The sequence below is a fragment of the Scleropages formosus genome, chromosome 1 (genome assembly GCF_900964775.1).
Source record: "Scleropages formosus chromosome 1, fSclFor1.1, whole genome shotgun sequence".
NCBI classification, from domain to species: Eukaryota; Metazoa; Chordata; class Actinopteri; order Osteoglossiformes; family Osteoglossidae; genus Scleropages; species Scleropages formosus.
Genome location: NC_041806.1, coordinates 45,298,220 through 45,315,265, shown reverse-complemented (window position 1 = coordinate 45,315,265; position 17,046 = coordinate 45,298,220). Strand labels below are relative to the sequence as shown.

General features: G+C 39.9%; 1 protein-coding gene and 1 long non-coding RNA gene across 2 annotated transcripts in view; one reads left to right on the top strand and one right to left on the bottom strand.

The window, feature by feature from the left end:
* Window positions 1-6,099, bottom strand: part of man1a1 (mannosidase, alpha, class 1A, member 1) — a 94,535-nt gene extending 88,436 nt beyond the window's left edge. The window contains exon 1 of the mRNA XM_029251607.1: window positions 5,281-6,099. Within this exon, the coding sequence (XP_029107440.1) occupies window positions 5,281-5,817 (537 nt within the window). The 5' untranslated portion in view covers window positions 5,818-6,099. The remainder of the gene's footprint in view (window positions 1-5,280) is intronic.
* Window positions 6,100-6,192: 93 nt separating this feature from the next.
* Window positions 6,193-14,642, top strand: LOC108928516 (uncharacterized). The gene is made up of 3 exons (XR_001965670.2): window positions 6,193-6,244; window positions 9,824-9,901; window positions 13,976-14,642. It is a non-coding gene; the product is annotated as an uncharacterized LOC108928516 (long non-coding RNA).
* The last annotated feature ends 2,404 nt before the right edge of the window (window positions 14,643-17,046 follow it).

Sequence of the window (17,046 nt, the reverse complement as noted above, 5' to 3'; positions counted from 1 at the left end):
AAGCACCTGAATCTTAATAAGCCAAGGAAAGCAGGAACTTCCAAAACTACTTCCACATCAGCTTGCCTGCATTAAACTGAGAACATTTCCTCAGTGACGTATTGAAACAAATGATGCAGATTCAAGTTTTGACTTCAAGAGAATTTTAGTTATACGAATGCTGCTATGACCAAGCCACAAAAACCTCCACACCCATCTGCTGTCTGACAAGCAGGAAGTACAGTACCATTCTGTGAAAATCAGCAGACCGTTGACTCTGAATGAACAGTTAAAATTCCAGCTCACTCTTGACGACCAAAACTGAATCAGTCAAATACAGGCCACAGTCCGAAAGGCTGTAAGAATAAGTCTACGGAAGCAATTTGTTAAAAACTTTTTTGAACGCAATTGGAACGGGCTGAGATCCAGAGCGTGAGCATGCAAAAATGAAAGAAGCCACAGACAGGCCTTAATGAATTACATCCTGAATAGACATCATCTCACTGCTTATATATATATATATATATATATATATATATATATATATATATATATATATATATATATATATATATATATACACACACACACACACACACACACACCTGACCCTTGAACAACACAGGTTTGAACTGTGTGGGTCCACTTATAAGCAGATTTTTTTCCAATACTGTATTATGAATATGACTAATTCTGTATGCCATAAAAATTTTATAATGAGTCATTCACTAGTGTATAGGCTAGGCTACCGTGAAGCAATCGTTTCTTCGTTTGTTAGTAGTACATGAATCATACCTGTAAATATGAATTTTTCATTTTTGATGTCTAGTGTTGGCAATATGTATACCATCTACAGAGTTTATATCATAAGAATATTGATGTAGGTACTGACAGATTATTCATCTTGTTAACAGACAACGTACACTTACAGTATCAATAAATACAGCACTGTAAATGTATTTTCTGCTATGATTTTAATATTTTGTTTCATTTAGCTCACTTTATTCTAAGAAAACAGTACATAATACATATAAAAAATGTGTTAATCGACTATGTTATCAGCAAACCTGTCAGTCAACAATAGGCTGCAAGTAGTTATTTGAGGATTTCACTGCACCTAACCCCCGTGTTGTTCAAGGGTCAACTACATATGTTTAAGAAATACATGTATATATCTGTGTGTGTGCTGATATACATATATAAAAACAAAAAAGATGCCCAAAAAGGTTGTGTCAACTCATCTAGGGAACGGGAACAAAAAAAAAAAAAAAAGACAATGGAAGTCTCTGACTGGCAAAGATGGAAGTCTCGTATCTAGGTTTTAAGAACTGAGGACACCAATCCCTCTGTATCCGCTTCTTAGTGACAGCACTTTAAGGTGGGGGGTTGTAAGACGAGGAGGTTGACAGGCCTACTGAACTCCAGGACACAGCTCATACGCTGATAAAGATCTATAATATTTACATCAAATTTCCAAAACAATGTGTGGCGCAGTTGTGCAAGACAGACACACAAATGCAAGTTTGGCTCAGAACTTTGAAAATTGACAGTGCAATCTTTATGCTGCTGGATGTTATTGGAAAGCTGATTTAATTTAATACTGATTTCGTATCAGTGACTGGTGGGCTATACACCTTTGACAAAAGGGGATAACTATAGTCGAAAGAAATATACAATGTCCCATTCTACCTGTAACAATCTCTCAGTAGGAAATGATAGGCGAGCCTATTTTTTGCACTCTGAAAGACTATTACATATTATATAAAAAGGGGTTTTTTTTTTTTAGAAAGTTGAAAAAGATTTTCTAATCTGAATAAGAACTGTTCATTCAGATGAAGGGACAATCTAACTAAACAAATATGAAAATGCCCAAAATATTCTTGCTCTAAACTAAATGTGCCTGGGTAAACAACAAAGCAAATCAACTGAGATGACCTTTGCGTGCACAGAAAGTACCACCAGCCTTGGGTTTTTATCATTTCTTCATCCGTGGAATAACAAATCCTTAATCTGGCTGGAAACGAATTAGAAGCTTAAAGACCCTCGGAGAAATCTGCACAGCCCTTATGTACCAGGTCAGCTGCAGATACCCCTACAGATAAGCAGAAAGCACTGTCATTCAAGACAAAAACATCCATCCTGACTGATTGCTGGAAGAAGTGCCATTGCACACACTTGAATTCAGCAACCATGAACAATCCGCCCATCATCTTGCGTAAGCAGCATCTAAGTTGCAGCAAGCTTGACTCCTGACGCAACTCAGGAGTCCTACAAGATGCCTTGGAACAATTGGGTCCAGCTACAAAGGCAAGACCCTGTCTAGACAGAACATTTGGGACATTTTAATGTGTGTTTAACCTGCTCACACAGTACGATATACATCACATTCCTTCAAATGGTATGAAAGCCTCCTGACAATTTTCATTTTTAATTACATAGATGCAAATGACTATGCCTGAGCAAAGAACAAGTCTGGGTTACAGCAACTTCAAACAAGAGAGACTTAACCGCAGCAAGCAAAACCAAAGAAAGTTCACGGAGGTGACTTTTGCAATAGTATTCCTGGATTACAAAACCACACACATCCAGTTTTAGGAATTCAGGGTGCAGTCACCCACAGTGGGAGCAGCAGGTGTTGTAGTGGTCAAGAAAGAGAGAAAGAGGGCCTGTAACACATCAAACCCCAGAGGAGAACTCTATCAAGGAAAACACTCAATCTAAATTGCTTCCATACAATATTAAGATGTATACAGGCCAAGCCTCAACAGTTAAAAAAAAAAAAAAAAAAGGTCAAAGAAAATGTTCACTGGTAGTTTCAAGTCAGCACTTATTAACTGAATATTAGATAAATGTGTCCTATAGACTGCTTTAAAAAAACTCAAAGCACTTATCTCTCCACCTGGGGGGGGGGGGGGCGTAATAGCGTTAAAAAATCTACACATAAATCAATGCAGTTAAACCTCAAATGAATACTAGCACATCCAGAACAGTGACTTGTAATGCAAAGGTTACCAGCCTCACCCTCTGCTACTGTTATAGTAGTCTTTAGAGCACTTACCCCGGACTGATACAGTAAATACTGCAAGTCAGCTAAGTGTACTAAACTGGCATTCAGTCAGAGACTAAAGACTTGCCAATGATACCAATGAACACTGGCCTGTATGAAAAACTACCAACTAAAAACAGCAGTAACTTCCAGGGTAGCAAGCAAGGATATGACTTCTGAAAGCATCATATTACAAGAGAACCTAGTGATGGGAAAGTCCACAGCCAGGGGGCTGGTACATCTCCCAGGCCCTGCATGTCACCTTCTGTAAGCCTCGCTGCAAAACCCTATGCATATTAAACAGAACCCAAGGGTTTTACAGGAAAGAGGGGGAAAAAAAAAAAAAAAAAAGGTTAGTAGCATTTCCACTTTGTTTAGCATTGTGCCATAAGTAAAGACATTCTGAATCAATTTAGACATGTATTTAAACTGTTAAAGGCAAAAATCAGGGAATCCTGGCGATACTACGTAAGAAAGCCAGGAAAATATTTTAGACACACTAAAACACTTCAACTTTGAATTCCTCAGAGTGATTTTTTGCACTGTATTTGCCCTGACAAACCAGAAAGGCGGCAACACCTATTAAAACATTACAGACAATAAGGCAATCATTCTAAAATTAAATTAAAGGCCAGATGGAGGTTAGGAGGGACCGACTCTTTAGCAGTGGTTAGGGAGAACCTGGGGGTGGTTTCAATGTCTGCATATTTGATGCCTTTGTCCAGTGCAACCTCCAAAGTTGGCTTCACATAATAAGGGACTTCTAATTACACATTTATGAAGCACGGTAATGTTTCCCAGAGCAACCCAGTGTACGCACCTTCCACAAGAGTACTACGGCAAAAGCAGGATCCGAACCTGGGACGACGGGCAAACTACTACGCTACCCGCTGCCATGAAATTAAGTTTAAGAAAAGCTGCTGCAGGTAGCCTCATTATACCTAGACCAGATGTCATTTTACAGCCCAAGAGGAAAAACCATTAAACATTAATCATGATTATACTCCACTCAGATGCAGTATTGTAAGCAGTGCTTCTTTTAAAACACCCCAATTGTTATTTCATATATACACACACACACAAACACACAGTAAGTATCTTACTCATTGTTTTTATATTGGAGAATTTTTCATTAGAAAATACATGTGTGGAGCAGGTGGCATAGTGACTAGAGCTGACACCTGGAAGTGCCAGGTCCCAGGTTTGAATCAGACACCTGCTGTAATTCCTTTCATCTAATCCTTAACTGAAACGGTAAACCGGCCACCACCTTGTAGCCTTCTTGTGTGCTTTGCTTACTTTACAAGTTTTTGAAACTGACCTTTCCCCTCCTTCACCATAGCATAAGTAACTGGTTCTGAAGCGCTGCCTGGCAATGGGGTGATTGAAAAGCAGGTATTATTGCCAAGGCACAATGACAGCGGATGTCACTCTTCTTTGGGTCAAATTGCTATTGTTTCTACTGAAACACCACAAACTCCCTAAAAAAAAAAAAAAAAAAAAACCAAAAAAAAAAAACAAAAAAAAAAATCAATGTGGGTCAAGGACCTACAAGCTCAGCTGACACTTGTTCGCTTGCTGGTTTCAGTCCCGTAGTGCCAGGCTAAGGTAACCCAAATTGCTCCAGCAAAACAGACCTTGTTTTGGAGGAGGGGAGAAAAAAAAAAAAAAAAAAACCCCTAGTAAATTCTACGTCATTTTCGATTCTCAAAAAAAAAAAAAGTTCCAAATACCAAGCAGACGTACGACTCCATTATTTCGGCTAAAAAAGGACTTGGTGAACAATTTACGAGCTCGTTCCCCTCCGCCACTCAACTCTCAGGGGACGGAGCGCGCGCGCGCGTGGCCAGGTGACGGCCTCGCCGGGACACAGAGCGGGAGGCTCGTGGCATTTCAAACTGCGAGCTCGCGCCAGGCGTACACGGCGGTTTAGCCGACTTCTGAGGCCATGTCGCCATGCGGCTGATATGACTCTGACACACGACGATGCACCTTTTTTTTTTTTTTTGTAAAAAAAAAAAGTTCACCCGGCGGGCCAATTCGTTCATTTGCGTATGACGCGCAAAGACATGGAACTACGAGGAGAAAAAGTACTGAAGTTACGCAAGTTAGCCACGTTAGCTGTCAAAATGCGAGTCGAAAACACTTAGCTGAAGTTTACTCGTTTCTGTGTGAGAAGCCGACGCGGTAGATCGCCAAGGCATCTCCCACTCGTCATCTCTCTCTCCCCCTCAGTCTCACTCACACTGACTCACCTCCTTTATTTTCGCCCTCTTCTCCCTGGCGTCCGGGTCCGAAGGCTCGCGCCCCGTGGCCCCCGGGGGTCGCACGTACTCTATGACGGGCAAACTGTCGCCCTTGCCCCCCTTGTCGACCACGACGTCTTTGGCAACTTTCTCCTTGTCGCTGCGGATGGCTTGCTGGATCTCATCGGGCCGCTTCTGGAGGGTGTCTTTGGCTTCCATCAGCGCCTTCTCGTGGTCCCGCCGAATCTTGGCCAGGATCTTGAGGTCGCTGCCGCCGCCACCGCCGCCGCCCCCCGCCGTCCCGATGCCGGAGTCGCCGGCGTCGGTGCCCGCCCGGGCGTCGTTCTCCACCGAGGACGAGTGGAAGAACACTCCGCTGAGCAGCTTGGACGAGTCCGGCAAGAAGAAGATGGCCCCGAAGCAGAGAGTGATGAAGCCGCTGAAAACCAGGAGTAAGATGAATTTCTCGGTGAGTCTGAAGGAGGTCGGGCTCGCGGACTTCCTACTCGGGGTCGCCGTGAACGGCAGCAGAGTCGCCACGGGCATTTTCCGTCTCGCTCCAAAATGAAGAAATATTATCAACTCTCAAAATTAACTCAAGTCGTCTTGTCGTACGCTGGCTCGCTGTATGTGTGTAGTTATCGCGTCAAGCTTCCCATTTGCCACTTCTGTTCTTTTCTTCAGTGGAAGTATAACTGTGTTCTATTTGAGAAAGTTATGGCACGGCGAACCGCCGTTTCAAACTGTCCATACTGGAACGCATCTGCGAGGAAACGACTTCTCGGCGAGCGCACAGCGGAAGGAATGGCAGCGACGCGTGATTGACGGCCCACTTCGTCCAATCGCGTCGCGCTCACCGCACGGCGGAGCCAAACACAGTCGTGGGCGTGGCTTCCGGACTCGTAAGGTGAGTTGTTGCGTTCTTGTCTGATGTCTTATTCGAAGTTTATTGGACGCCGAGGGCCGATCGCAGGTTTGCGAAAAGAATGCGAACGAACGTGCTCAGACAAAACAACATTCAAATATTGATACTTAGCTAATTAAACCCGATGTAAATGTAATAAGCTGGCTAAGTTGAAATTAAATGTAAAACAAAATTAGTTTTGTTAGGCACTAAGCAAATACATCAAATGTTTGTATTAGTATCACTTAATTTTATTTTTCCTAGGCTCCCGTGCCGTGACACGAAGTGTTACAGTTACACTCATAATTAATAATCACAACAGCCAAACTAAATGAAAAATACATGTTAACAAATTGTGACTCGTTTGAAATCGCTTGAACACTGTATCTTTATGTAGCTCCTACTGAGGTTGTTGTCCAGCCCTATTGCATTTTCTCCAGGTTCCCATTTGTCATATTTTCTTTAAAAAAAAAGTTTCCACATCATATGTTGTTTAGCAGCATTAAATAAGACAACCGAATGCCACATGCTCTAAGCACCTTTATTAAACTTTAAGGGCAAATATGTAATGTGAAAAAGGCTGCTATGTGCAATTAACACAGCAGGCATAACTCAGCTGTCTTTCGAATGAATGTAACAATCAATGAAAGCCTAATGTATCTGAGTCCTCTACAAAATTGCAAGTCATTAAAAGCCACATTCCAAGTTTTTATTTAATTTGGAGTTTCAGTGCAAGATTTATTGTTCTATTTAGCATACAGAATAAAGAACAGCTTTCCAGTCATGACTTGTTGGGATTTTGTGTTTAAATGCAAATTTGTCTTTGTTCTTTATACTTTAATGGATAAATTATTTAATTGTTGATTCTATCTTATTTAGCACCAGTGCAAAAATGTGTGATCCAAACAAAATGGAAAAAAAAGGTTATTAAAAACTTTTTTAATCAAAAGGTGCATATTTAATAATTTTTTTTTTTATTGAAATGAAGCATGTTTACATCATAAATTCAGTTCCCACTGTAATTTTTTAAGCACTTTTTTTAGACTCTCGGTTAGGGCAAAATCTACTTGAAAGTAATTTTTGTTTTGGAATGGAGTTGAAAAAATTAATCTAGTGAATTTATTTAAACATGTTCATTTGTTTCACACTGCCATGGACTGTTATTCATTTCACCATCCTTGCTGTTCTTCAGGATGTCAGGTATAAAAAGGAAGGGTATTAAATTGACACATTTATGTTTAGAACCAAATTATGAACCCTTGGTTTTAAGCTACTTGTAAAACTGCCCAGTAGTGAATTCCTGAATTCCTTTACGTTCACCAGTAAAATAATATATTAGTGTTATTTGATTTCATTGTGAGATGCAGTGTTAGAATGGTCTACTATACTACTTACAATTATTTACCCATTGATTTAACAGGGAAACTTTTACTGTATCGGTTCAGGAAAAGAACCTTGATGATGGATTCTAGAGCAGAAGTGAAGATTTGAACCCAGATCCTCCATGTGGAAGGCAGTACCTGTAACCACAACTACCTTTTGCTTCTAATAGGTCCCTGACACTGTTTTCAGATATATAAGATTATGAAGTGGCTACAAATATTGTTACGAACTTGGCTGCAGGATCAAGTCTCAAAATGGCTCTTCCTTGAGCACCCTTCCACAAAGTGCTTAAGCTGCAACTAAAAAACTATAACTTCACAAATGTGTTCAAGATGTTGCGGATAGAACTTTAGCTAAGTGAAAAAATAATGATAATGATTTGAGAACTGCACGATCACGGTATTTTAAAAACCGTGGTTGATTAGATGTGCACCCTGTGAACAATATCTTCATTTAAACAGTAGAACAACATGTAGAAGAAGACATTTGGATTAAGAATTGGCAAATTTCTGTGGTCTCCTGCAGCTGCACTCCTGCTTGGACGCTAAAGTAGGCCGTATGACCCAGCTGTTGCGTCCATGTTTCCTCCTCTGCTATAGTCCAAATATAACTGCCATTGAATCAGAATCGGGCATCACAGCCCCATCCCCCAGGCGAGATGGACTCATTTGTGCGTATCTGTGGCAGGCGCTGATGCAGACAGAGTCCTCTAATTGGAGCGTGTTTCAAATTGTAATTCTTGATCTGCATTCCATGTCATTTTATTCCAATGAAAATTAAATATGTAAACACATTGAAAATTACACTTTGATGTAAGGTGCATTAGCACACATTTGCAAATTGATGGTTTTAGTTATTTTATTTGCATCATAATAAATAATAATAATAATAATAATAAATAATGGCCATTCACCACCTGCGGTTTTTAGGGGGTTATATGCCATGTGTTCTTTCACCAGTTTAAATGCTCAGACCAGAAAAGGCTGTATTCTTGAAATATCATAGGATTCGGTCTTGCTTCCTCTACCAGCATAGTGAAATATTTCGTCATCGTATTTTCAGACGGAATCGGAGAGGTTTCCTGAGAGTGGGAGATATGGGTTTGAACATGTGTTCCTAAGGGATCTGATAAAGTCAAGTTTATTTTGTGGAGGATTTAAGTGTTTGTTTGTGAAACACTACAGTAATTACATCCTTGGAGGAACTACAGCAATCCATTCAAGGCACCTTCAATAAAACAAATATAAATTCAATATTAAATCCATTTTCCAGTAAAAAAGAAAGATGAGTTTAATCAAGATTCCTTAAAATGTTCAGCTGGACTGAGTTTTTGGTTAAATTTTCAGTATTACCATAAATATTTCATAAACAGCAGTTGGTGTCTTAAAATGTAAGTTGTTTCTCAATTTTCTTTCTTTTTATTAATCCATGGATCAGATGTTTTGTCGGAAGCAACTTTAAGGAGAGATTAAAAAAAATATATAGGTGATATTAATACATACCATTCCTGTGATGCACCACCAACAGTTTTTTGAAAGCAGCTTTCTTTAGTGTTGACTGTCTTTGGTGGACATCTGTTTAAATTTTTGTGTTTACATTGTTATTCTTTATATATGAAGAGTTTTGATGAGATTAAACAGATGTATGAAGTACAGATACTTTCATGTTCATAATGGACGTTTCAGCAACGACATTAATAACTCATTCTTGCTGATTTGAAGATGACACACATGTACAATGAAAAACCTGCTTGAAAAAGAAACATTCAAGCATACTTTGACTTTCAAAATGACCCAGAGCTTAGACTTTGGGGGTTATGGTAGCCTTAAGCACCGCATTAAAATATCTAGGCCAATTTCTAGGACAGTTGCGCCATAGCAACATTGTTCTTCTTTATTTAACACCACCAAGGAGACACATTTATGTTAAATTAGTTCAAACTTGATAGTGTTTTATTTAGCATTAGTATTAAGTTCAGAACATGGACACATACAAAAGGAATGAATAATAGAATATACTAACACTGAAATTATTTTAGCTAATCCAAAATGTTTTAGTTACGTCATTCCATGACATGAATTTAATATAGTTTTCACTTAATTTTAACTGTCTAGCCTACAATGTACTCTATTCGCCTCGTACGGTGTCTTCTCAGTTTCTGATACTATCAAAGAGAAACGGTATTTTTAATTTAATCATTTTTAAATAATACTGCTTTGAAATAACTCAGAAATATATGACTGAACTTGATATTTGTGCTGATAGGTTAAATACAGAAACAGAAGAAGACAGTCTCAAGTGAAGAGATGAGAAGGTTTTGCACCGTCACGCTTGGATTCGAAGGTATGATATGAGAAGCTAGGAGATTCTCTCCTGCACTGTGAACCATCAGGTTCTTTTTGCTCTATAGGCTTCACTGTGTAAATGCCCCAGAATGCTTTTTTCTCAATTTCAGCTGTGGCCCTGTTCCTGCTTGACTAACCATAGGTGTGGCTGTGAGTAATAAGGGGAGAGAACTGCAGCAATCTCACCCACCCAAAGAAGCAGATTCTTGTTTTCTAATTATTATTAACAATTTTAAACGGGTGCCATTGTTCATATCCGTGCCATCTTAAAGTAATAGATATAAGGAACTTCACAGTTCACGATTGACACATTTCTACAGTGGAGCATTCTGACTGTATCAGTTCAACATAAATACCGTGATCAAAGGTACAACAGCAGGAGAAGGGATTCAAACCAGGATCCTCAGTTTGCGAGGTGGTGGCTCTAACCACTGTGGCACCAGATATTTCTTTGCCTTCCTTAGGCTTTCTTGTCACACAGGGTAGTGTGGCTTGGCAGGGACTTGAACCCAGGTCTACGCTGTACAGCGAACATTCATTTGCTGATGCACCATTAATTGCTTGCTTGATTAATTGGATGCACCATTAATTGCCAATAAAGCTGTCAGCCTTGGCTGTGTAAAGGCCAGAAATGCAGGAAACACAGTTTTAGTCCCGAATCTTTGAAAATATAACTTTACAAACAGTCTGTGCTAGAAGTAGTGGACAATGCACTTAAAAATGTAATTTGTTAGTTAGCTTTGTCAGTATATGCATATGACAAATATACAGTTATGATGATGTATCATGCCTCTCCTTTTACAGAGAAATTTAGGCTTGATGAAGAATTTGGTGGGGGGGGCTTTGGTGCACGATTGACTTTGTCCTTATGCTCCTTAATCCCTAACCCTTTAGAAGCTCTCACCCTGTGGCCTGCAGAAGTGAGGCATCATGGGATACTAATGATCTTTTAAGATAATTAACAAACACACAGTTTCTGGGAATCCTCCAAACATCTTTGGAAACATATAAAAGGCAGTTGCCAAATTTCAGAGTCTCAGAAATTTTTTAGGCACCATGGACAGTCTTGAGGGAAAGGTCGCCGAAGATGGTGACAGATGACGATGAAAATAATATAGAATAATATTGTGTAAATACTCAGTAAAAGCAGAATTTTGATCGGTGGTATTTTCTGCAGCCACGAGATTCCTTCTTCAACATGTGACACAAGTGAAATGCGGCATTCTTCAGCCAAGCACAATAATTAACCCCCTAAGCATTTGGTAGTGCTGATGAAATGAGCACTGTGTGCCTGTTTCCAGGATCATGAATACCGTGGGCGAGCTCTCTGTGCATCAGATTGAGAAATCAAGTGGAAGGACTGAAGAATGCGTCATTCTCAGGGTCGTTCCCGGGTTTATAAAACATGGACGTCCATTACAGAACGACGTTAGATTTATTTAAGGTGTGAGTGGAGGCAGAAAAATGCGAGCGCCTGTGGTTTCCAATAACCGTAAGACACTTTCCATCTCTCCAGGCACACATCACAGCACACCCACTCCAAAGGCAGCGATGGTTCAGTTTCGCTTCCGAGAAATCTTGTATTATGACAACACAGGGATATTTACTGTGGTCTTCATTATAGCTCAGAGTCCATGCCTTCATAACAGTTCCCACTCAATAATGAAGAATCAACAGGGGTCGACTTAAAGAGCATCACCTAAAAAGACAACAACCAGTCACATTTCCCTTTGTCAGCCGTATGTTTACATGACTGGCCAGCTGCCCACTGGTTGTAGTGCACTGGTGGAACATCGACCTGCGTCTGTTAACTTGAGGCTATACATAACAACATAACACTGCAAGGTTTACTTTTCATTGACACTTTAGCAAGTGGGTGGAGAAGAAAAGCTATGCATCTGGCTAGTAAAGACATTGTTATTTGCTGTACTGTAAACTTATTCTGCAACATCTGAACATCCAAACACAAGCTGCTCTTGAGAAATAGCAGTTTTCTGAAACCATTCCTTTACCGTGCCGGTAATCTCACAGATAAGCCTCCATCTCGTTCTTTAAGAAGGCCATCTTATTTTTATATCCAGGCAGCTGGTATCTAGTGAATTAGCATAATTTATTAAAAAAAACCTTTATAGTGCTGTGATAGAGCTTTTGTACCGTCCCAAGTACCTTCCTCCTCCGTAGTGTGTACATGTGTATTTTATTTAACAGGCCTTGAACTCAGTTTGTTGTTCTGTTGCTGGAACCTGCGGTAAAACTCGAGTGAAGCATGGAACCATTTAACCCACTTTGCTGAGCATGAAACACTGGACTTTGTGAGGCTGTTGGGATGTTGCCAGTCGATGTCTGACATACCTGTAAGGACTAATGCTGGTTTTTCAGAGCATCACATTGCACAACCATGGAGTATCAGTCCTTTTTTAATATAGAGTCATCACAACATGGCCTTTTTCTGGATTTGTGTAATCTGCTGTAAAGGTTGCATTGCACCTGGCTGTACTGCTGGAGGTCAAAGTGAGAAAAGCATTTCTTTTGATTCCTGCTATATTTTGCTGTTATTATCTGATGGTAACAGCGTGGTCTTTTCTTTCGCTTGGAAGAAATAAGCCGTCATCAGTTCCTGCTTTTGCTTAGACATCGAGGGCAGCATTTACAGACCTGTGGGCACTGTGATGTGCCCTCCGACCTCCAGGGAGGGAGTGTATTAGGGGACATACAGGCCGCTGTTTATTGCTAACCTTTCAGCTCTCTTCATGGAGCTGTCAGCTCGCCTTACCCAGGACAGCACGTTGCCCTTGTCTGCGGCTCCAGAGAATCACGGTGATTTTTCATCATGACGCTTTAAAAATTAACTTCAGTGGGATGATCAGGCTGCAGTGATGCTGCCAAATGCAGTCCCCTTTGCTTAGACAGATGGGCATGCTGGTCTGAATAACAAACGGGAAGGAAGGAGCAGGAAGGGGAAATGTTTCCTTTTTCTCGGACCAGCGCTGTGTTTGTAATGATGCTGCCATTAAACTCTCATCAGTGGATGACAGGGCCTGAATACCGTTGTTCTTCCACTGTTCTCTGAGTGCGTGAAACGTAATAAGAAAATAGATCTTGGTAACGTGTCAGTGACCACAGACTACTTGCCACGTCCCTTAACTGCCAAATGAAAGAGGGAAAATGACCTTGAGGCAGAATGGAAAAAATGCACAAGAACATGCACTTAGCCCCTGTCTGCACAGTGCAAAACAATTTGGCATTCACTCAGAACTGACCCTTTAAACGTGTGGCCCAATGCATGGCCCAGGGGCGGCTGACTTGAAATGCATTCTTAGAAAACCTGCCGGACAAGAGCCCTCAAGGGTTTGGGATGGAAAGCTCGACACAGACTATCACCGAGAAACACAAAAGCAATCTCACAGTAGAGCAAGAACCACCCATTGAGATTCCAATCACTGGCCTGATGTTAACAAAAAAAAAATGCTCTCATTGATTTTTCTTTAGTTTTTGCATTGGCCACCAGTTAATAAACTAATATCTGCAGATGTATGTTTGCAGAGCAGGGTCTGTTCTCTGTTGCCCATTACGGTGACCATCATGTTATGGGCAGCAGCACTGTTAACCAATATTCTGGCTTAATTTTTATCTCTTTTGACGTGCCCTCCTTGCGTGGGTGACTGTCAATGTGTTGTCCTACTTCATTCTTCCCCTTGAAAATGTGTCCGCAAATAAAACTGAATTTAGAAGGGCATGTGCTGAGATATCACTTTGGGCAACAAAGATTTTGAACATATTTTAAAAAAACACACAGCTTGTTAATTAATATTCATTTGTAAGTGCATGATTAGCATGTTTAATCATTTTTGTTTAAGAAACTGTTGAGTAATGGATACGCTTTTATCCAGCTACTCGTGTACTGTATACTGGTTCATATGGTGGTATGTGAGAAATTGACTGTACTCATGTATTTGTATCCAAAATCTTTGTCTGTGTGATGTAACACACTCTTTGTGTTTTTCTGAGATGTATGTCATTTTGGAGAAAAGTGTTTGCTAACTGAGTAAATGTAAGTGTAATTTGTCTGCAGATGCCATCCAAGTGGCCTGAAAGTGCCAGGGTTGCCCCAAGGTTTCCACCACCTACTAGATGGAGCACAAAGAAAAGTTGAGTTCAAATCATTTTAAACATAATGGCAGTCCACAGCAAGGCCACTGAGCTCTGGGTTACATTTAAACTAATAAGGTACATGAGGCTGGACTGTATTGTAAATACAGTCACAGCTAATGGACGTTACTTGGCATAAGGCAAAATTAGAGGATCAGCAGGCCAGGGGGAAACTCAGCATATTTCATTTTCAGTTTTATTAGATACAGTAATCACAGACCTTGTCTGGTCTGAAGGCTTTTGTAACTTAAATTGTGCCCCGCTCAAACCTAGCTGTCAAAAAGGAAGGTTTTCCTCCTCGGCCCAGAAGGGAGTCCATCCGAGATGCCTTGCAAGAGGCCCTCAGGCTTTACCGCACGCGGCCTTTATCGTCAACAAAAGGCAGCATGCCATAATTAAAGGCAATTAGCACTGCTGCAAAAAGCACTTAGTGTCCTGCCGACCAGGAGGTGCCAGAGGAGAGTGTAATTATGATAGCATGAGATCACTGTTAACATGCATGGGCCAGCATGTGAGATTGTCTCATTCTCCATTCACCCTTCCGAAACGCTAGCAATGTATGTATAATACATAAGCCACAGTCGGTATCAGATAACATGTTCACAATGATTGGTGTGTGCATGATTCATGGCCTGTGCTTCTGAAATATTTCAGTGTCAATTTCTCTTCACCAGAATGTCACAGTGCTCCTTTTTGTTGTGTTAGGTGATTGTCTAGAGTATATGTCATGCAAAAATGTATTCACCTGAAATACAGTCATGATAAAATACATTAAAATGCAGTGTCAGATGATCCATCACACTGATGACAGGTCCTTTCCCTTTCCTTTAATATCATAGAAATTTTGTCATTAAAATAGATATTATGCAAAAATAAAGAGATTCAGTAAAAGAAGGTCAAAACTGTGGTTGTTTTGACAAGAGTTTGTGATGTTTCTCCTGGAATGTGGTATAATGTACTGTGTGGATTTTTTTTTTTTTTTTTTTATAAATCAAATTCAAGTAACGCAGCAAAATCACAAATGATTGTCCGACCAAACTGATTCATTGCATTGTGCTTTTTTTGAAATTTGCCATGCTGTCAAATTTTATCTGTGAATAATACCCTTATGAAAGTGTTACTCGTATGATTATTGGTTGGGTAAAACCTATTTATTGCGAGCTGCTTGCTGACCCACTTAAATTTATTTCAATAGGACAACAAAACACACAGGCAATCTAAACATTATCATGAGTTGTCCACTAAAATGCTACTGACCTTTTCTTTATTATTTTGTATAACCTTTTATAGAAAACTTTTGGTCAAGATGGCTGTCACAGTCCCTAAAGTCGAGCCAGATGCCGAATTCAAAGGAAAGCTCCATTTCCTCAGGCTTTTTATGATATTTAAAAAAGAGAAGAGATTGTTATGCCTGCAGATATGTTAATTACTTGTCTCCACTTATTTAGTGCTTGTAGCATACTACTCAAAAATGTTTTAGTGGAATTAAGCATACAATTTAAAACACAAATCACTTAATTATAATTCTAACCAAGTGCAACTGGTTTTGTATAAACAAACTTTGATTCTTCACATTTTTTGTTTTGCTTACAGCAGATTCCAGAGATTAATGAAGCCATTCCTGGGCTAATTCAGACGTAAACATTAAAGTGCAATAGGAAAAATAAAGTAAATTTGAAAATGTGTCTTTTTAATCGGATTCATGTATTTGTTCTTGAGAGGAACTGAGAAAGGACATCGGTCCCTTTGACTATAAGTAGGAGACTGTTGCAGAAAGCAGCTCTCACAAATCATGAAAAGTAAAGCTAACAAAATATGTTGTAGATTTTTAAATGACATAGTCGTTTAAGTGTAAAGAATAATGGGGACTGAAACAACAAACTACTCCCTTTGGTACACAGTAGGCAATAAAGTGTTTTCAGTCAAACTTTGCATGTTGATTAATTGGTTGATTTACTGGAATTTTCCCTCCCATAGGAATAATAGTCAGCAGTTAGATTTCTGCATGGGTCCACATTTAATGACTGAACACGTATGGATTAAATTATACCCCGTTCCCATTATCAACAAGCACTTGTCCAGTGGTGGGACACAGTGCTCTGGAGTCTATCCTGGAAGCATAGGGCTTGAGGCAGGGTACATGCTGGATGGAATGCCAGGCCATCACAGGGAAATCACACACACACTCATCCTTTTACACTTTAAGGGAAATTGAACTAAGTCCAATTCACTGAAAATGGATCTTTGGGCTGCGGGAGGAAACCCGTGTGAACAAGGGGAAACGCTCAGACTCGGCACAGACTGAGCTGGATTCGCACGTCCAAATTCACAACCCAGGAACTATGAAGCACAAGTGCTACCCACTGCACCGCCATGCCACTCCTTTTTGTATCATACAAAGTAGAATAAATTAGTCTTTGCATTTTACCTTTAACTAGTGTAATTTTATTTCTGAATTTAACATTTTGGAGAAATTAATGCTGGGAAACAATGCATTTTAATAGTGAAAACTACAGGAGAAATTTCTATGAGTTGAAATCCATACCGCACAAAAGCAATTGTTATTTTGTTTTAAAACATAGCGGCAATGGAAAGCAACAGTGCAATTCACATCAGGCAGTGAAACGCAGCAGTACAGTTCAAAAAGAGCTTCATGTAAACATTTACTGCAATTTTTCATTTCTCAGTATACCATCTATGTCGATGCTGACTTTTATAGCTTGCAATTTCACACTTTACCCATTTATACAGCTGGATATTTACTGCAGCAATTCAGGATAAGTGCTCCATGGAAAGGTACAACAGCAGCATCCCTTGGGGGATTTAAACAGATAGCCCTGAGACGACAAGTCCATAATAATTCCTTAACCGCTGCCCTGTACGGCCATCCTTATGGCACTTTGTTTTATAACTCTGAATGCGTTGACATTCTGTGCATTCCACCTCCGTCATTTACAATAAGACAACAAAATCCATAATATCTACAATATGAAT